This window comes from Amblyraja radiata, chromosome 5 (genome assembly GCF_010909765.2).
Source record: "Amblyraja radiata isolate CabotCenter1 chromosome 5, sAmbRad1.1.pri, whole genome shotgun sequence".
In the NCBI taxonomy this organism is placed as follows: Eukaryota; Metazoa; Chordata; class Chondrichthyes; order Rajiformes; family Rajidae; genus Amblyraja; species Amblyraja radiata.
In genome coordinates this window covers 62,428,480-62,447,881 of record NC_045960.1, presented here as the reverse complement: position 1 = coordinate 62,447,881, position 19,402 = coordinate 62,428,480, and the positions used below count along the sequence as shown (strand labels likewise).

The 19,402-nt window shown below is 46.4% G+C and overlaps 1 protein-coding gene across 1 annotated transcript in view; it reads right to left on the bottom strand.

Moving 5' to 3' along the window:
• The window catches only part of pinx1 (PIN2 (TERF1) interacting telomerase inhibitor 1), a 105,585-nt gene that overhangs the window by 70,807 nt on the left and 15,376 nt on the right, over positions 1 to 19,402 (bottom strand). The window contains exon 4 of the mRNA XM_033021372.1: positions 15,505 to 15,577. Within this exon, the coding sequence (XP_032877263.1) occupies positions 15,505 to 15,577 (73 nt within the window). The remainder of the gene's footprint in view (positions 1 to 15,504; positions 15,578 to 19,402) is intronic.

Here is a 19,402-nt window from a genome sequence, read left to right as displayed (position 1 = left end):
GTGCCTAGCTGTCAAAGTATTGTCGCTTTACCTCCCCCCTTCACTCCATTCAAGGACCCAAACCGTCTTTCCAGGTGCGGCAGAGGTTCACGTGCACCTCCTCCAACCTCATCTATTGCATCTGCTGCTCTAGGTGTCAACTGCTCTACATCGGTTTGATTGCATAGGCTTGATCGCTTTGCCCAATACCTCCGCTCAGTTCGCAATAACCAACCTGATCTCCCGGTGGCTCAGCACTTCAACTCCCCCTCCCATTCAGAATCAGACTTTTCTGTCCTGGGCCTCCCACATGGCCAGAGTGAGTCCCACCGTATATTGGAGGAGCAGCACCTCATATTTTGCTTGGGCAGTTTACACCCCGGCAGTATGAAAATTGACCTCCAAAACCCCAAAACATCGCCTATTTTCTTTGCTCCATAGATGCTGCCTCACCCACTGAGTTTCTCCAGCATTTTTGTCTCCCCATTCACACAAGTTCTGTTATCCCACTTTCCTCACCCACTCCCTACACAGGGGAAATTTTACAGAGACAAGTTAACCTACAAAGCCAATGCACCTTTGGGATGTGGGAGGAAACCTACATGCTTGCAGGGAGAATGTGCAAATTCAACACAGTGCCCGAGGACAGGATCGAACACAGATCCCTGGCGTGTGAAGCAGCAAGTCCACCAGCTGGGCCACTATATTTTATTTTCCAACACACAAAAAATTATATGTTGATAACTTTGGTTACTAAAAAAAAAGAAACTATCCATTTTCAGTCTTAAATCTCTAAATTATGCTATGTCCCTCTTTACAGCTACTGTATGTTTTAATTCAGTTCATGACTATGGGACAGTGCATTGGCCATAAAGTTGCTGCCTAAAATTGCCAGAAACCCGGAATTGATCCTGAATATGGGTGCCGTCTGTATAGAGTTTGCTCCTTTTCCCTTTGATTGCATGGGTTTTCTCCAGGTGCTCTTGTTCCCTTCCACATTACAAAGGTGTGCAGGAACCTTTTTCAGACCCAACCCAAAACTTAATATTTTCCTTTTGTCCAGAGATTCTGTCTGACCTGTTGAGTTACTCCAGCTTTTTGTGTCTATCTTCAGTTTAAACCAGCATCTGCAGTTCTTTCCTACACACACGATACTATACGATAGAACTTTATTAAACCCAGGAGGGAAATTGTGTGTGTGTGTATAGTTATATATTCATATATAAATATACACAGTTTTGTTTTCTCGTTTATAACATTGTTTACAGAGTACTATGTTTACATATTCTGTTGTGCCGCTGCCAGAGGAGGTAGTTGAGGCTTGGACTATCCCAATGTTTAAGAAAGTTAGACAGGTACATGAATAGGACAGGTTTGGAGGGATATGGGCCAAGCGAAGGCAGGTGGGACTAGTGTAGCTGGGACATATTGCCCGGTGTGTGCAAGGTGGGCCGAAGGGCCTGTTTCCACACAGTATCACTCTATGACTATCTGACAAAAGACTGCTTACAATGTTTGTGTAACTGGAAAACTTGTATAAGTGACCTACTTTCTTATCATCCATGTTATTCATTAACATTGTAAATACCTGCAGCCCAACATTAATTCTTATGGGTCACGTCTAATAAAATCCTGCAAATCTAGGTAGCTAACCATTCTTCCACTCAAAGATAGACACAAAATGCTGGAGTAACTCAGGACAGGCAGCATCTCTGGAGAGAAGGAAGAGATGATGTTTCGGTCAAGACCATTCTTCCACTATCCGTTTCCATTTGATGTACAACCTGTCCGACTAGCCAACAAATTGTCTTCAATTCTATGAATTTCAACTGTTTCAATCAAGTCTCTGAAGGGTATTTAAATAAAAGTTTTCAGGAGATCCATATTAGTAACAATTTGATATCACTCGAGTGAAATCTTCCAGAAATTCAACCAGATCCATCTGACATGAGCTAATATTTTGAATCTATGTTGGATTTCCTCAATTAGCTGAAATTTTAAAGTCATCATTATTCTTAGTCTTTAATGATTTTCTTTTTTTCTTAAAAAGACAATAATTCAACAGTGCCTTAATCATCTTTCTGTAAGCTAAACTCATTTATAGAAATTAAAAATTAATATTCTCGAACTGGATTAACCCTCAGGTTCATCTTTTGGCTCAGGACAGCTGGGTAGCCAACAGCTCCCTTCTCGTCTAGATGATGAGGGAGACAGTAGAACCTGTCCATAAATTAACACTCTCTGGGTGAAAACGTTTTTTCTCACTGCAGTCCTAAATGACCTCCCCTTTATTCTAAGACTGTGGCCCCTGGTTTTGGACTCGCCCAACATTGGGAACATTTTTCCTGCATTTAGCTTGTCCAGTCCTTTTATAATTTTATATGTTTCTATAAGATCCCCCCCTCATCCTTCTAAACTCCAGTGACTACAAGCCCAGTCTTTTCAATCTGTCCTCATATGACAGTCTCGCCATCCCAGGGATCAATCTCATGAACCTACGCTGCACTGCCTCAATCACAAGGAGACCAAAACTGTACACAATACTCCAGATGTGGTCTCACCAAAGCCCTATACAACTGCAGAAGAACCTCTTTACTTCTATACTGAAATACTCTTGTTATGAAGGCCAACATTCCATTAGCTTTCTTCACTGCCTGCTGTACCTGTAAGCCAACTTTCAGTGACCGGAGTACAAGGATGCCCAGGTCTCACTGCACCTCCCCCTTACCCACCCTAACCCCATTGAGATAATAAGCTGCCCCCTTGTTTTTGCTGCCAAAGTGGATAACCTCACATTTATCTATATTATACTGCATCTGCCCACTCACTCAACCTGTCCAGGTCACACTGCAACCTCCTAACATCCACTTCACAGTTCACACTGCCACCCAGCTTTGTGTCATCCGCAAACTTGCTAGTATTGCTCCCAATTCCCTCTTCCAAATCATTAATATATATGAAATACTAAACTCTAAAATTTGGACCATTTAGAGGAATTAAAGTTCTCCTTAATGTGGAATAATAGTTTTTTGTATCACTTTATTTGAATAAAAATAATAATAATAATAATAATAATATCTTTTATTGTCATTGCACATAAGCGCAACGAGATTTGGTATGCAGCTTCCATCCGATGTCATAACATAAATAACTAATAAAATTTAGATTTATAGATACCCCGAGAACATGGTTTGTAAAAAGAACAGTAAAATAGTCAAAACAGTTCAAACAGACTAAAGTGCAGATGTGTCTGTTCGACGTGACCATCCGAGGGAGACAGTCCAGGGGGGGTGGGGGGCACTCAGCAGGGCCGGTTCAGAGCCGCTATAGCTCTGGGAATGAAGCTGTTCCTGAGTCTGGAGGTTCGGGCGTAGAAGGCCTTGTAACATCTGCCGGAGTGAAGTAGTTCGAACAGTCCATTACAAGGGTGTGAGGAGTCTTTATGGATGCTGACGGCCTTCCTGAGGCACCATGTGTGGTAGATGCCCTCCAAGTCTGGTAGCTGTGTCCCAATAATCTTCTGCGCTGTGTGGACGATGCGCTGAAGAGCTCTCCTCTCCACCTCCGTGCAGCTGAGATACCACACAGAGATGCCATACGTTAATATGCTCTCTGTGGTGCTGTGGTAGAAGGTTGTCAGCAGTTGTTGGGGCAGACCAGTCTTTTTTAATGTCCTCAAGAAGAACAGTCGTTGCTGTGCCTTCTTGACCAGCGCAGCGGTGTTGGTGGACCATGTGAGGTCCTCTGAAATGTGAGTGCCCAGAAACTTAAAGCTGGACACTCTCTCCACACTGTCCCCGTAGATGGAGATTGGGGCGTATTCTCCATTATGTGACCTGAAGTCAATAATCAGCTCCTTGGTCTTGGAGGTGTTTAGTGACAAGTTGTTACGTGCACACCAGTCCGCCAGGTTCTGCACCTCCGCTCTGTATTTTGTTTCATCACCATTGGTGATCAGCCCAATCACTGTTGTGTCGTCTGCAAACTTCACAATGGTGTTGGTGTCGAATGCAGGAACACAGTCATGTGTGAAGAGGGAGTAGAGCATGGGGCTTAGTACACAGCTCAGGGTGATAGTGGAGGACAGGTGCGGGCCCAGTCTCACTGCCTGCGGTCGCTCCGTCAGAAAATTCAGGATCCAATCGCATATCGGCGAGCTGAGGCCTAGCTGGTGGAGTTTGGTGGTAAGCTTGGTGGGGATGACCGTATTGAATGCAGAGCTATAGTCTATGAAGAGCATCCTCACGTACGTGTCCTGTCTATCCAGGTGAGTCAGGACAGTGCGAAGAGCCAGAGAGATGGCATCCTCTGTTGATCTATTTGCCCTATATGCAAAATAGAGTCCAGTGAAGCAGGGATGCTGGATTTGATGTGGGAGAGGACCAGCCTTTCGAAGCACTTCATTGGTATTAGGGTTAGGGCAACCGGGCGGTAGTCATTCAGTTTGGGACTTTAGAATGTGTACATTTTGTTCAACTTTCATCATATACAATTTTTTCTCCAGAAGTGCACAACCTTTTATCCGAAAGCCTTGGGACCAGACACTTTTCGTAATTCAGAATTTGTCGGTCTTCGGAATGGAAAATGTTTAGCGTAGATTTTAATGGCTGGCTCAGTGGTAGAGTGCTCGGCTCATATCCACAAGGTCGCGAGTTTGCGCCTTAATCCTGGCAGTTACTCGGTCGCGAGTTTGAGACTTCAATGTCGTTTTTTCTTGCAGAATAAATGTTTGTATGAAATGCAGTGTAGGAGAGGTGTACTGACTGTGTGGGCAGAACTTTGGAAGTGATTGCCCACCAGTCTAAAAAGCCGCTGTGTCTCCCTGTCCCTGGGATAGCAGGGGGCGATCAAACAGCACAATACCCCCTCCCCCTCCAACTCCAGAGGAATCCGCTCCTCGATGGGCCGCTACGGCGACAAGTGGCAGTTTGCCCACAGCCCGAGCTGCGCCCCCTCATCCGCCACCCCAAGAACAAGACGTACCTTGTACACCATCAGCTTCTGCCCCTACGTGTTCCTCTGGAGTTGGAGCGGGGCTGGGCTGGAGTTGCTGCTGGCTGTGGGTCTCTGGGATCTCCGTGCTTGCAGTGGGCCTGGGGGTCGGTGTCCCGTTGGTCCTGACGTCTCCGGCCACCCCCCTGGACTGGAGCTGAGACTGGGAACTGTACCGCCCTTGCCCCCTCCCTCTGCAACTGCAAACAACCCCACTCTCCTGCAAGGGCGGTACAGTTCCCGGAGGATGGCAGGTGGCCGGAGACGTCAGGACCAACAGGAACCCGCTCCCCGATGGGCCCCTACGACGCCCCGAGCTGCGCCCCGTCATCCGCAACCCAGGTTCCTCTGTAGTTGGAGCGGGGCTGGGCTGGGCTACTGTTGGCTGTGGGTCTCTGGGATCTCCGTGCTTGCAGTGGGCCTGGGGGTGGTGTCCCGTTGGTCCTGACGTCTCCGGTGACTGGCACGGTCCTGCTGGTATCGCCGACTTGAAGACAGTGCAAAGCCCCCGCGCCGGTGCAATGGGCGGGGAGCTGGAGAGGGGAGGGAAGGGGTCACACACATGGCCGGGAAGCAGAGGGGTGTAGGTGGGGTGAAACTGAAGGGAGCGACAATCTGTTGCTCGATACATTGTGTATCGTGAGTCTACCGTGGGAACTTTTTAACTCAGCGGGCAGGCAGCAGCATATTGTCAATTATTAACCCTCCCGCGCAATATACCCTCACCTTCTCTTTTATGAATGGGGATTTAGTTCCCCTTTCTTCGAGGACCGACCGGAGGTTCCGCTGTCACCTCTGCGGGCCGCCCTCGGTGAACGTTTTCAAGGACCTTTCTTCAAGGACCGAAAAAATGGCCGCTATTCGGAGGTTTTCGTTATTTGGATCTTCGGATAAAAGGTTGTGCACCTGTATTAAAATTACCAAGGAAGCACTGCGATATATTAACCTTTGGGAGAGCAAGCAGCAAGGAAACATTTGGAGAATAATATTTTTAGTAAGTACCTTAATGAAGGCAAAGAAATCTAAATAGATTAGACACAAATTAAAACATGCTAAAATTATATCTGATTCAAGTTTGCACAACAGGACAAAGTACAGTAACTAAGAGTGTACAAATGACATCCAATTGCACTCAGAAGTAAAGTTTCAATACACGGACTGCATGCAGCAACGTTTCTCTCACAATCCTGCATTCTCCTTACTCAAACTTTCTGGAAGTTTTAATCATTGAAAGCATTAAAATTTAGACAACAGTACCCTCTAGTGACAAATACCATATTCCAATCCAACATGACTGTCACAACCACATACATTTATCTGAAGAAAAAGCAATCAAAGCTTTGTGCTTTCTTTTCAACAAATTTAGTTTCAGAGATACCGCGTGGAAACAGGCCCTTCGGCCTAGCGGATCTGTGCCAACCAGCAATCACCCCACATGCTAACTACAAACTAGAAACATAGAAACATAGAAATTAGGTGCAGGAGTAGGCCATTCGGCCCTTCGAGCCTGCACCGCCATTCAATATGATCATGGCTGATCATCCAACTCAGTATCCCGTACCTGCCTTCTCTCCATACCCTCTGATCCCCTTAGCCACAAGGGCCACATCTAACTCCCTCTTAAATATAGCCAATATAACTAGGGCCAATCTACAAAAGCCAATTAACCTACAAACATGCATGTCTTTGAAATGTGGAAGGAAACTGGAGAATACCCACAGTCACTGAGAGAATGTACAAACTCCGTACAGACAGCACCCATAGTCAAGATTGAACCCGGGTCTCTGGCACGGTAAGGCAGCATCTCTACTGCTGTGCCAGTGAACATTTTGTGAACATTAAATTATTTCACATCACTATGAAACGGCCTTCCGAAATGTTACTATGCTGAAGCAGAAAAGATATCCTGGTTGAAAAATAGCGTCCAGAGTATATTGTCCTCCAATAAAAGAATACGAATGGAAGGTAGAAGGACCGTATCAGTGCTGAATACGACACAAAACACAAGAATCATATAACATGGAACACAACAAATTCCAACAATTTCATCATAAAAGATGATTTCTCTGCAAGATTATAAATCAACTGCTTTTCCGCAAAATTGTATTCATTAACTATCTGATGCACCATTATAGATATAATTCAAAATGAAATTGAACACAATTGCACAACAGATGAACCAGAAAAGACAAGATACTTGACTATATTCCATGGAAGTAAACATGTCATACAATAACATAAAGTAGCAACATCATTTATAAAGTAAATTGAATTATAATTTTATCAGAATATTATAGGCGAGTTATCAGAATTCATTAGCACAAATTTTGTAATTAACTCATGGCCGTACGAAGGGGGGGTGCGTTGGGTGCAGTCGCACCCCCCTTTTTTCCGGAATAAAAACAAATCCCGAGAAAAAAAAAATTCAGCCCGCGGGATGATTTGAAAAAAATATTTGCGACCTGCGCAGTTGGAGGAAGCTGGTGACGCGGTAGCGACTTAAAATGACTCCGTCTCTCAAGTCTCTCCGCGCGCGCGCAGTGGGAGGTATTACACGCCGCCATTTTTAATGCATCGCATCGACGCCCCGGGCCTAGTTTGGGTGAGTGGGACCATGAAATATTGCGTTGCAGGAGAGGTAAGCTGTTTTTTTTTTTTTATCAGGGGTGTTCAAATCCGACCCGCGGGATGATTTGAGAAAAAAAGGAGTGCCCGCTTCTCCGTGCCCGGGGCTGCGGTATCTCCCAGCACGGTGCATCGCCTCCTCCGCGGCGTCGAAGCCTCGCCGCCGGTCAACCTGGCGGCCATGGAGCGGGTCGCTGGGCGGGAAGCGGGAAGGACTGACTCTGAACACTGCTGGCAGAGACCGTGGCCCAACACCAGGCGCCGCTTCGGCTGGGGCCACGTCACCCGCCCCCCCCCCCCACCGGTCCCTCACCCATCCCCACCCATCCCTCGCCCCCCCCCCCTCCCCGCCGCGGGCCCTCGCTTTGGTCGGCGACGGCTGTAGTGCGAGGTGACCGAGAGTCGGAGCGAATGTCGGGCCTCGCACAGCAGCAGTAGCTGCGACGGCAACCCCGCCGGCCCCCACTATGTGCCACTCCAGAGGGGAGGCGGTGGCAAAGAGATCCCAACTGCCTCCCCCTTTGGCGGCGGCACTTAGTGATGGACAGGAACAGCCAAGGCAGCGGGGCGATGATGCCGGAGTTGTCCGAGGAGCGCTGACCTTCCTTCCTCCCCACCTCCCCTGCCCCTTCCCCTCTCTCTCCTGTACGCCCGCCCCTCCTCCACCCCCCTTATCCTGGGACCTCTCTTCTCACGTCACATTCCTTTTCTCCAGAGATGCTGCCTGACCGGCTGATCCCCATTCCCGCCTCTATTCAGTCCTCAGACATCCCCTGTGCTCCCCTCCCCATCTACCCCCCCCCCCCCCCCCGATCTATTCATCCTGCACTGATCTCCCTATCCACCTCACATTTATTCTCCTGCCATCCCCCATCTATCCTACCCCGGTCCCCCAATTCATCCTGCACTGACCCCCTTTCCCATCCATCCTGCACTGCTTCCCCCATTCGTCCTGTACTGACCCCCCCTCCATTTATCCTGCACTGATCTCCTAATCCATCCTGTACTGTCACCCCTCCATTTATCCTGCAATGATCCCCCGATCCATCTTGTAATTATCTACCCATTCATTCTGCACTGATCTCCCCATTAATCCTGTGCTGATACCCCCATCGATCCTGAACTAATCCCCCCCATCCTGTGCTGTCCCACCATTCGTCCTGTACTGACCCCCCCCTTCCATCCTGCACTGATCCCCCCATCCTGTACTGTCCCACTTCTCCTGTACTGATCCCGCCCTTCCATCCTGCACTGACCCCCCCCCATCCTGTACTGTCCCCCCCATTCGTCCAGTACTGACCCCCCCATCCATCCTGCACTGATCCCCCCATCCTGTACTGTCCCCCATTCATCCTGTACTGTCCCCCATCCATCCTGTTCTGATCCTCCCCTCCATTCATCCTGTACTGTCCCCCCCATACATCCTGTTCTGATCCCCCCCCATCCATCCTGTACGGATTTCCCCCCCCCATCCATCCTGTACTGATCCCCCCCCATCCATCCCGTACTGATCGCCACTGAAATCCCCCGCGCTCTTCCCTCACAATTTTACTTAATCCAATTGACACGCACTAATTCACCTGCCTCAATCCATCCATTCCGCACCGTCTGTGGAATTCTCTGCCTCAGAGGGTGGTGGTGGCAGGTTCTCTGGATGATTTCACGAGCTAGATAAGGCTCTTAAAATTGGCAGAGTCAGGGGATATGGGGAGAAGGCAGGATCGGGGTACTGATTGGGGATGATCTGCCATGATCACATTGAATGGCGGTGCTGGCTCGATGGGCCGAATGGCCTACTCCTGCACCTATTGTCTATTGATTGCCTTCTCAACCCCCAGCCATCCATCCATCCTGCTCTGATTCACCCCCCCCCCCCCCCCATCCCCCCCCGACCCTACTGCGCTGGAAATATCTTCAGAGCGAACATTGACTACGTTTGATAACGGAATGCAATCAAGTGTGTTTTAATTCCCAATGTTATCATTTGATTTAATCCATAAAGATGGATTATTAAATTGTGAACACGTGAAACATTAAAACTGCAGTGGTCGATTGTCACAACTACCGTTGACACGTTATTACGGAATTCATTTTAACAGCAAATCAATGCTCTTAACATGGAGTATCAGTACTGTAGTTATTTATTGAGCAACATTCACAACTATACGTTTTACTTCTACAGTTGGTCATTTACATCAGGAATTTGGTCAGGAGATATTTCAGTTGAATAGTCCAAAATCCAGGGGCGACAGGGAGTCACCGTGCATCATTACGCATCACAACCCGACCACGATGCGACAACCTCTTTTTAGGCTGTCGCCGAAAATGTCACCCAAGTGGGCCAGGCCTTTCACTCTGCGAAACTTGAGGGCAAGGCTTTCGAAGGCGGCGCCGGCAAACTTCTCCCTGGTCAGGTTCTCGATCACCTCGGGCTCGAAGAAACTGTCCAAGCCCGAGCAGGCTCAGGAGAAGCGGCAGCTGATGTCGGAGTGCGAGCGATGTAATCCACCTTCATCAACCTGCCGCTTGAGAGGCTCCTTGGGATGACCTGTTGCTGATTCTCGTGGAGCTGCTGGCGTGGTTACTTGTGCACCCTGGGATACTGCTGGTGTGGTGACTGGTGCTTCCTGGGGTGCTGCTGGAGTGGTTAGTTGTGCACCCTTGGGTGCTGCTGATGTAGTTACTTATGCACCCTGGGGTGTTGCTGGCGAGGCTGCTGTTTCTCCCTGGGGTGCTGCTGATGTAGTTACTTGTGAACCCTGGAGTGCTGCTGGTGTGGTTACTTGTGCACCCTGGGGTGCTGTACTCACTGCTAATTCTCCCCCTTCTGACGTTGCTGCTCCCGTTGCCAGCCCCTGCTGCTTGTCCCCCCCGACCGCTAGAGCCGGGCAGCAGCCGCAGGACCAGGCTGCCACTGCCCTTGAAACCGCGGGTGCTGCTGGTGGCCGCCGCTCCCCGCATGAACTCGCACTTCTGCAGGTACATGACCAGCCAATCGGGCCTGAGCTGCCTCTTGGAGCTGGAGCTGGAGCGATGCACGATGTCAGGCGGGAACACCAGCTGCTCGCTCTGCTGGAGGCCAGGTAAGTCTTCGTGTTGCTGCTGGCCCCGCTGCCGCTGCTGCTGTCTTCCTCGGAGGCAGAGCTGCCCAAACCATTGGGCTCCACTTTGCACCCCCTCGCCATCTGGCTCTTCAAGTGTTTGGCCTTGTCGGCAGCCAGTCTCACCACAGCGCTCTGCCGACCCCGCCTGTCCCCCTCCATTGGACTGCAGACGTAGCTGGAACCTTTCGTCATGAGCCTGAGCGGCAGAGAGATGCTCGCCTTGGGCGGCATGCTTGCAGTGGGTGCGATCTCGCTCGGCATCTTACTTTGATCCAGCCAACGTGGACAAACACGTTTTCTTATCCACGAAGAGGCAAAGACCACGACTTCCATGTAATCACCTGTCTGCAGTCACCTTAGTCCACATTCATTATGACTTTGCCCATAACTTGGACAAAGTCATGACTAGGTTTGCGCAGTTACATTCTTGGAAAATGGAACTGGAAAACATGAATTCTGGCTAAATGGCAATATATGCAGGCGTGCGACGAGTGTGTCGCCTGCATCACTACACCAGGACATCCATGTGCAATGACAGGCTGTCTGCACTCGCCTTAATGTACATTCACTATGACTTTGCCCATGACTTGGACAAAAGTGGTGACTAGGTTTGCATAGTTACATTCTCGGAAAATGGAATTGGAAAATGTGATTTATGGCTAAATGGCAATATATGCTGGTCTGCCTAGAGCGTTGTCAAAGTCTGTGAGAGGAACCCTGAACTGTCTGCTAATCCCATTCACACTTCTGGAGACCAAACATGGCACTGCAAGAAGAGGTAGAATTGGGCCACCTACATCAGTGTACTGCGGAACGACACATGCTTTGACAGCATTAACAAACTTAGGACTGCTATGCTAGATAAACTGGTCTGAGGTGCTATATTCGTGGAACCAGGAATGTCATATAGGCTAAGGCCAACTAATGCCTTTGCATTAGTAGTAGGGGTAAATGGCAATATACATCCAGGAGCACCTCAATCATGCAGCATCATGCCAGCATGTTTGATTGTTTGATAAACTATATGATGAATTGCAAAATGTATGTATATTATTATATATTTTATGTTATGGAATCAAAATGAAGAATTATAAATTCACATTTCAAAAATGGTTTCACAATTCAGTAGTACTGATTTTCAGTATTCCATAATGATATTTGAGAATACATGAGGTTGCATGCAAAACACTGATTTACAAAAATCCAGTTTCTGTGTAGTACGTTTCATTGCATTTAAGTGAGAAAAACCGTTTCCCCAACAAAATACTGATTTTTAGCCATCTAAATACGGAAATGCTCGGTGAAACTTGGCAGCTCTGCAATTATTAATCTTTTTTAAAATATTTTTTATTAGAAGTACAATAATGTAGTACATAAGTACCTAATACATAATGAGATATTACAGTTCATGTACAACTTGTTTCAAATTTAACAGAATAGAACAGAAAATGAGACAAGCCAAGATAAAGAAAAGAGTATCATAAGCTGTGATGATAGTGTTAGTTCGTGAGATAGTAAAGAAAGCCCGAAGAAAAGGTAGAAGGGGATAGAGTGGAAAAAGAGAAGAGAAAAAAAAAGATAGAGAGAAAGAAAGGAAATAAAAATAGAGATTGAAAGAGATATACCTATTTAATATCTTTATCCATCCTTCACCCGGTTCTGAAACGTTTAATTTCTAAGGTTATGTTGCACCATATGCTTGTAAAAAGTCGATAAAAGACCAAATCATTAAGAATTGGTCTGCTTTGCCTGAAAGGAGGTCTCATTTCTTCAAGATGTAACATTTCAGACATATTTGTAATCCACACTTTGAGCGTTGGTGTGGCTGCATTTTTCCAAAATTTATGTATGTTTTTTTGCCGTTATTAAGCCATAGTTAAGAAGAGATTTTTGAAACGTAGTCAGTTTACATCTGTCTTCCATTGATCCGAAGATAATCAGTTCTGTATTGGGGTTTAGTTTTGTGTTAATTGTGTAAAAATTCCATTCCAGAATTTATGAAGTTTTGTACAGGAGACAAAAGAGTGTGTTATAGTGGCGTTTTGAGATGCACATTTGTCACAGATGGGGGAGACATTTGGAAAAAATTTATTCAGTATAGTTTTCGAGTAATATAATCTATGTAAAATCTTAAATTGAATTAAATTATGTCTTACATTAATCTAACATTTGTGTACATATAGCAAGTGTTTTTCCCATCTGTCTTTCGGAATTTTTATCAGTAATTCTCGTTCCCAATGCATTCTAATTGCCTCTGTCGAAGGTATTTCTATATTTAAAATAATATTATATAAATATGATATTATATTGCTTGAGTCTGCCTTTCTATCCATTCATCTAATAAATCTAAGGTTAGAGTTTGATATCCTTGTATGTATTTTTTCAAATAGTCTCGAATTTGAAATCGGCAGAATAAACGCCATAAAAAGGATCTTTCTACCATAAATTCTATATTTATTTCAATCAATACCAATATATTTACCAAAAAAATTATTTAAAAAACTAGACTCTGACATTACAAATTTCATATGGGACTATAGATCACATAGAATCCAAAGAAAACACCTGTGTAAACCCAAAGAATTTGGGGGACTGACACTCCCGAACTTTCTGTACTACTATTGGGCAGTGAATATCAAAAATATAATTTATTGGTTGGACAGCTCTGCCCAACAAATAGATTGGATAAGAATGGAGAAAGAGGATTGCTCCCCTTTTAATAAAGGAGCGATCCTGTCATGCCACCCCCCTTTTTGAAAAGCTTCATACGGGCCTGCAACTGCACACTTGCAGGGAAATTGTGAACCTTTTGTTATTATTAATTGATCAACTATGTTGTTAATTCTTTTTCTATTCACTCACAGGAATATGGCCTGATTGGCAGGACCAGCATTAACTACCCATTTCTTGCATCCAGAACCTCAAAGGTAGTGGTGGCCCTAATCATGAACCATCATAAATTATTCTTTATGGCAGATTAATTAAATTGGACAAACCACTTTGTTTCAAATATAACGTTCATTTGGTGTGAAATCAGTATCTCACACAGCATCAAACAAAACAGCCATAGAGTAGGAAGTCAATGAAAGTATTCATTTTTGCAGGCGGATAGAAAGTGAAGTACAAGAGTGTACGACGTAGCTTTGGATAGGGCCGGAAGATCAAAGGAGCCAGACTAATTAGAATTAGCACTGACAGTGTGGACTGGCAAGGGTCACAGACAGATATGCGAGAGAATTGGAGACACAAAGAACTGCAGATGTTGGTTTATACCAATGATAGACACAAAGTTTTGGGATAACACAGCGTAGTATCTCTGGAGAAAAAGGTATCCTTATCCTATCCTTTTCCTCCAGAGATACTGCCTGATCCGCTGAGTTACTCCAGCATTTTGTGTCTACTTATGCAAGAGAATTTGAGAAAATGCACACATTTATTGAGTACACGTTGGATTTTCAAAGTCCAATGTAGGATACAAAAATCTTTTCACTTACAACCTATGCAATTTCATCAAGTTCCAATCAAATGTTTCTGAGTATAACCAAATATGCAAACATTAGCCTGTATTACTCGTCATGTATAAAGAATAGTACTTCACTTCAGCGCTGCGCTGCCAGATGGCTTTCCGACAGGCTGCAAGGCCCGAAGGCTTCCCGAAGAACAATAGACAATTGGGAAGGGTGGTACAACAATACCAATGGGGACCCGGCGTGGGAGAGAGGGGGGGGGGGAGAAGAGAACAAAACGAGGAGACGGCATGCTTTGTAACGTTGTCAGCGCCGTAGCTGGCTACTATTTTTAATGTGGGGGGTAGGTGTAACTATATTTTTCGGTCCCTACCTGGTCGGTGTGGCAGCCTTTTCTCCGGGCTGCCCGTCGACCCGTCCTCGTGGCCTACCAGCGGGCTTGGAGCGCCGTTTCCTGGCGGGGACCGCCCAGCACCTCAGCCTCGGCGGCGGCACAGTGTTGGAGCGCTGGAGCGGAGCGGAGCAGGCGATGCCTTGCCTGGGTCGCCGCGCTGGAGCTCTGGCGAGCTGGACCGCCGAGATCAACATCTCCGGGCTGCGGGTCTGCGGAGCGGAGAGGCAGCAGTGCGGAGAGGCGGCGCCGACTTTATCATCGGGAGCCTGGGAGCTCCAAACCGGCGCGGCCTTGTCGGCTTCGGCAGCCGCGGGCTCCAACCAGGAAGCGGCCGTTCCAGGTGGCCCAGCCGCCGAAAGGACTCTCCCGACGCCGGGGCAAGACCACCCGGTGAGAACGGCCAGGGACATCGGGCCTCCGTAGAGGCAATTGCGGTGGCCTCAATAGGCCTGACTTTGGGGTGAACATGGGGTGGGGACTGGACATTGTGCCTTCCTCCACAGTGCTACCCACTGTGGAGGGATGATTTTTTTGTCTAATTGTAGTCCTGTAGGTCTGTGTCCAAGATGGCTGCCGTGAAGAGAGAGTGGACGCTGGCGCGCTTTGGCTGCCGCTGCTCTCTCTTCACACTGTGTTTTTGATTTTCTGTTTTTGGATTGAATTCTGTTTTTAATTTGTGTCTCTGTGATGTCTTTTTTACCTGTTCTATTCCGATTATATGTTTTTATTCCGATTACTATGTAAGGTGTCCTTGAGATGTCTGAAAGGCGCCCATTAAATAAAATTTATTATTATTATTATTACTATTTGTATACATTGGGTATACAAGTAAAGAATTTCACTGTGCCTAGTCACGGTATTCCATTCAATTCCAATGATACTACCCAATGATTTTGAAGGGATTAAACAAAAAGTAAACATTGCACTATCATTCTGTACTTACCATTCTGTCCATGGCAGTTATTCAGTTTAGATAAGAGCTGATTAAACTCATCTTGGTGTGCAATCCAGTTGTCCTAACCAAATGTAAAAGGTCACCAGTTAAAAAAAAATTAAATGCATATAGACAACAGCAGAAATATAAAAAGCAGTTTAATCAAAATACAAAACGGGAAGAGATGATAATATCATTTCATTAATTTTATCAATACCTGAACCGGAAAACAAAATTCGCACCATTCAAAATCAAAGAATCATTACAATACTAAAAGAGATGATTTGGCCTACAGGACCTGTGCTGACCTGTTATAGAACAAAGTAATCAGTGCTACTACACTGTTTTTTCCACTACCAGTTAGGACATTGTGAGCCTGTTTGACCTATTGAATTGAATTAAATTGAATTGAATTTATTTGTCATTCAGACCTTTCGGTCTGAACAAAATTTTGTTTCCCTGCAGTCATACATATAATTAAAATGACAAAACACACAATCAACACAAATTTAACATCCACCACAGTGAGTTCACCAAACACCTCCTCACTGTGATGGAAGGCAAAATCTTAAAGTCTCTGTCTCTTCCCTCTTTGTTCTCCCTCTGCTCCGAGGTGATCCAGGCTCCAGATGTTGTGACCCCACTGGGTGATGGTAAGTCCCGCGGCTCAACCGTGCTCCGCGAATGGGCCAGTTCAAACTCGCTGCCGCCGCCACAGCTCCAGGGCCGAGCCGGGTCTCCGCTACCGCTGCCGCCGCCGCCACAGCTCTGAGGCCGAGTCGGGTCGCCACTGCCGCCGGAGCACCGCCACAGATCAGAGGCCGAGTCGGGTCTCCGCTGCCGCTGCCGCCACAGCTCTGAGGCCGAGTCGGGTCGCCACTGGAGCACCGCCACAGATCAGAGGCCGAGTCGGGTCGCCGCTGCAGCTCTGAGGCCGAGTCGGGTCGCCGCTGCCGCCACAGCTTTGAGGCTTAGTCGGGTTGCCGCTGCCGCCGCCGCTGCCACCGCCACAGCTCTGAGGCCGAGTCGGGTCGCCGCTGCTGCTGCTGGAGCGCTGCCACAGCTCCGAGGCCGCCAGCTCCGCCATTGGGCCTTGGCGCAGACGGAGACGGAAACGGGGAATACAGAAGAAAAGTCGCATCCCCCGAAGGAAGAGACCAAAACATGTTTCTCCCACCCCACCCACACACATACACAACTTAATAAAACAAAATTGACTAAAAACAGGACAAAGGAACAAAAAGAAAGAAAGAAAAAACAGACGGACTGCAGGCGGGCCGCAGCTGTTAAGCCAGCGCCGCCATCTATTGACACAAGCAGACATGACAATAATTGATGAACATTGAGTAGTAGGAGTCTGGAACTCACTGCCTGAAAGGATGACGGAGGCAAACATTTTCACCACTACAAGTGCCATGAGCCATAATCTGGCCAAATTTTGTGCCTTCCATCACAGTGATGAATGCTGTGGTGGATGTTTGTGTTGATTTTTTATTGTGTTTTTGTCTGCTCTTTTTCATTGTACCGCTGCTGGCAAATTCATTTCACTTGCGCTTTATGTGCAAGTGACGAATAAAACTGATTGATTAACTAATTGATTATCTGAATTAATTAATATCTGAATTAATTAAAAATCTACTTCTGGGTAGCAAGAGCACAATAGGCTGAATGGGCTCTTTTATGTGCTGGAAATTTCAATAATTCTGCAATCCTACAATATTTTTCTGTCAAACTTACAACTATTTATGCAATTCTCTTTTGAAAGCCACAAATGATTCTGCACTTACAGACCATTCTTGTGATGTATTCCAGATCATAACTATTTGGTGTTAATGATTTTCTCACTGCAGGTCAGAACATTTATGATACGATACCATAGAACTTTTTCCCAGGAGGGAAATTAATTTAATTTGCCAAGTGACGAGTGGTAAGGCTTTGAGGAGGTGGAGGATGGGGTGGGGGGGCAGTCTCATTCTCAGTCTACCCCACAACAGAAGGGGGAGGAGTTGTAAAGATTGATAGACACAGGAAAGAAGGATCTGTGGCGTTCTGTCCTGCATCTTGGTGGAACCAGTCTGTTGCTGAAGGTACTCCTCAGGTTGACCAGTGTGTCATGGAGGGGGTGAGCTGTATTGTCCAGGATGCTCCACAGTTTGAGGAGCATCCTCCCCAATAAGACCACCTCCCAAGAATCCAACTCCGCACCCAGGATGGAGCCAGCCTTCGCCCAGCTGCCCCAGCACACGGCAGCGTAGAAAATGGCACTGGCTATCACCGATTGGTAGAACATCTGCAGCATCAGCAGCAAAGGCCTTACTGAATTCCTATATGGACTTCAGTAAGGCCTTTGACAAGGTCATGGAAGGTTGGTTAAGAAGGTTCAATTGGTGGGTATTAATGGTGGAGTAGCAAGATGGATTCAACAGTGGCTGAATGGGAGATGCCAGAGAGTAATGGTGGATGGCTGTTTGTCAGGTTGGAGGCCGGTGACTAGTGGGGTGCCTCAGGGATCTGTGTTGGGTCCACTGTTGTTTGTCATGTACATCAATGATCTGGATGATGGTGTGGTAAATTGGATTAGTAAGTATGCAGATGATACTAAGATAGGTGGTGTTGTGGATAATGAAGTAGATTTTCAAAGTCTAGAGAGAGATTTAGGCCATTTGGAAGAGTGGGCTGAAAGATGGCAGATGGAGTTTAATGCTGGTAAGTGTGAGGTGCTACATCTTGGCAGGACAAATCAAAATAGGACGTACATGGTAAATGGTAGCGAATTGAGGAATGCAGTTGAACAGAGGGATCTAGGAATAACTGTGCATAGTTCCCTGAAGGTGGAATCTCATGTAGATAGGGTGGTAAAGAAAGCTTTTGGTGTGCTGGCCTTTATAAATCAGAGCATTGAGTATAGAAGTTGGGATGTAATGTTAAAATTGTACAAGGCATTGGTGAGGCTAATTCTGGAGTATGGTGTACAATTTTGGTCGCCTAATTATAGGAAGGATGTCAACAAAATAGAGAGAGTACAGAGGAGATTTACTAGAATGTTGCCTGGGTTTCAACAACTAAGTTACAGAGAAAGGTTGAACAAGTTAGGTCTTTATTCTTTGGAGCGCAGAAGGTTAAGGGGGGGACTTGATAGAGGTCTTTAAAATGATGAGAGGGATAGACAGAGTTGACGTGGATAAGCTTTTCCCATTGAGACTGGGGAAGATTCAAACAAGAGGACATGATTTGAGAATTAAGGGACAGAAGTTTAGGGGTAATATGAGGGGGAACTTCTTTACTCAGAGAGTGGTAGCTGTGTGGAATGAGCTTCCAGTGGAAGTGGTGGAGGCAGGTTCGATTACATCATTTAAAAATAAATTGGATAGGTATATGGACGGGAAAGGAATGGAGGGTTATGGTCTGAGTGCAGGTAGATGGGACTAGGGGAAAATAAGTGTTCGGCGCGGACTTGAAGGGGCGAGATGGCATGTTTCCGTGCTGTAATTGTTATATAATTATATATTTCACTGCAGATGTTGAAGGAGCAGAGCCTTCCCTTCTTGTACAGGGCCTCAGCGTTCCTGGACCAGTCCAGTTTACTGTCCAGGTACGCTCCCAAGTATTTGTACTCGCTGGTAAACTGCATATCCACACCATTGATGGAGACAGGGGTGTTCCTCTCCTCCTAGTCCACCACCAACTCCTTAGCCTTACCCAGGCTAATACGAGTCTACATCTACTGCCCCATGATAACTACACCAAAGCGACCAGTTACTTTCCATTTATCCTATGCAAAATTTTGTCCATCTATCTTTTTATCATATCATATCCATATGACTATAACGTGTGTGTGTGTGTGTGTGTGTGTGTGTGTGTGTGTGTGTGTATTTTCTGGTAGAGATTGACCCCCTGGAGTCCGAAA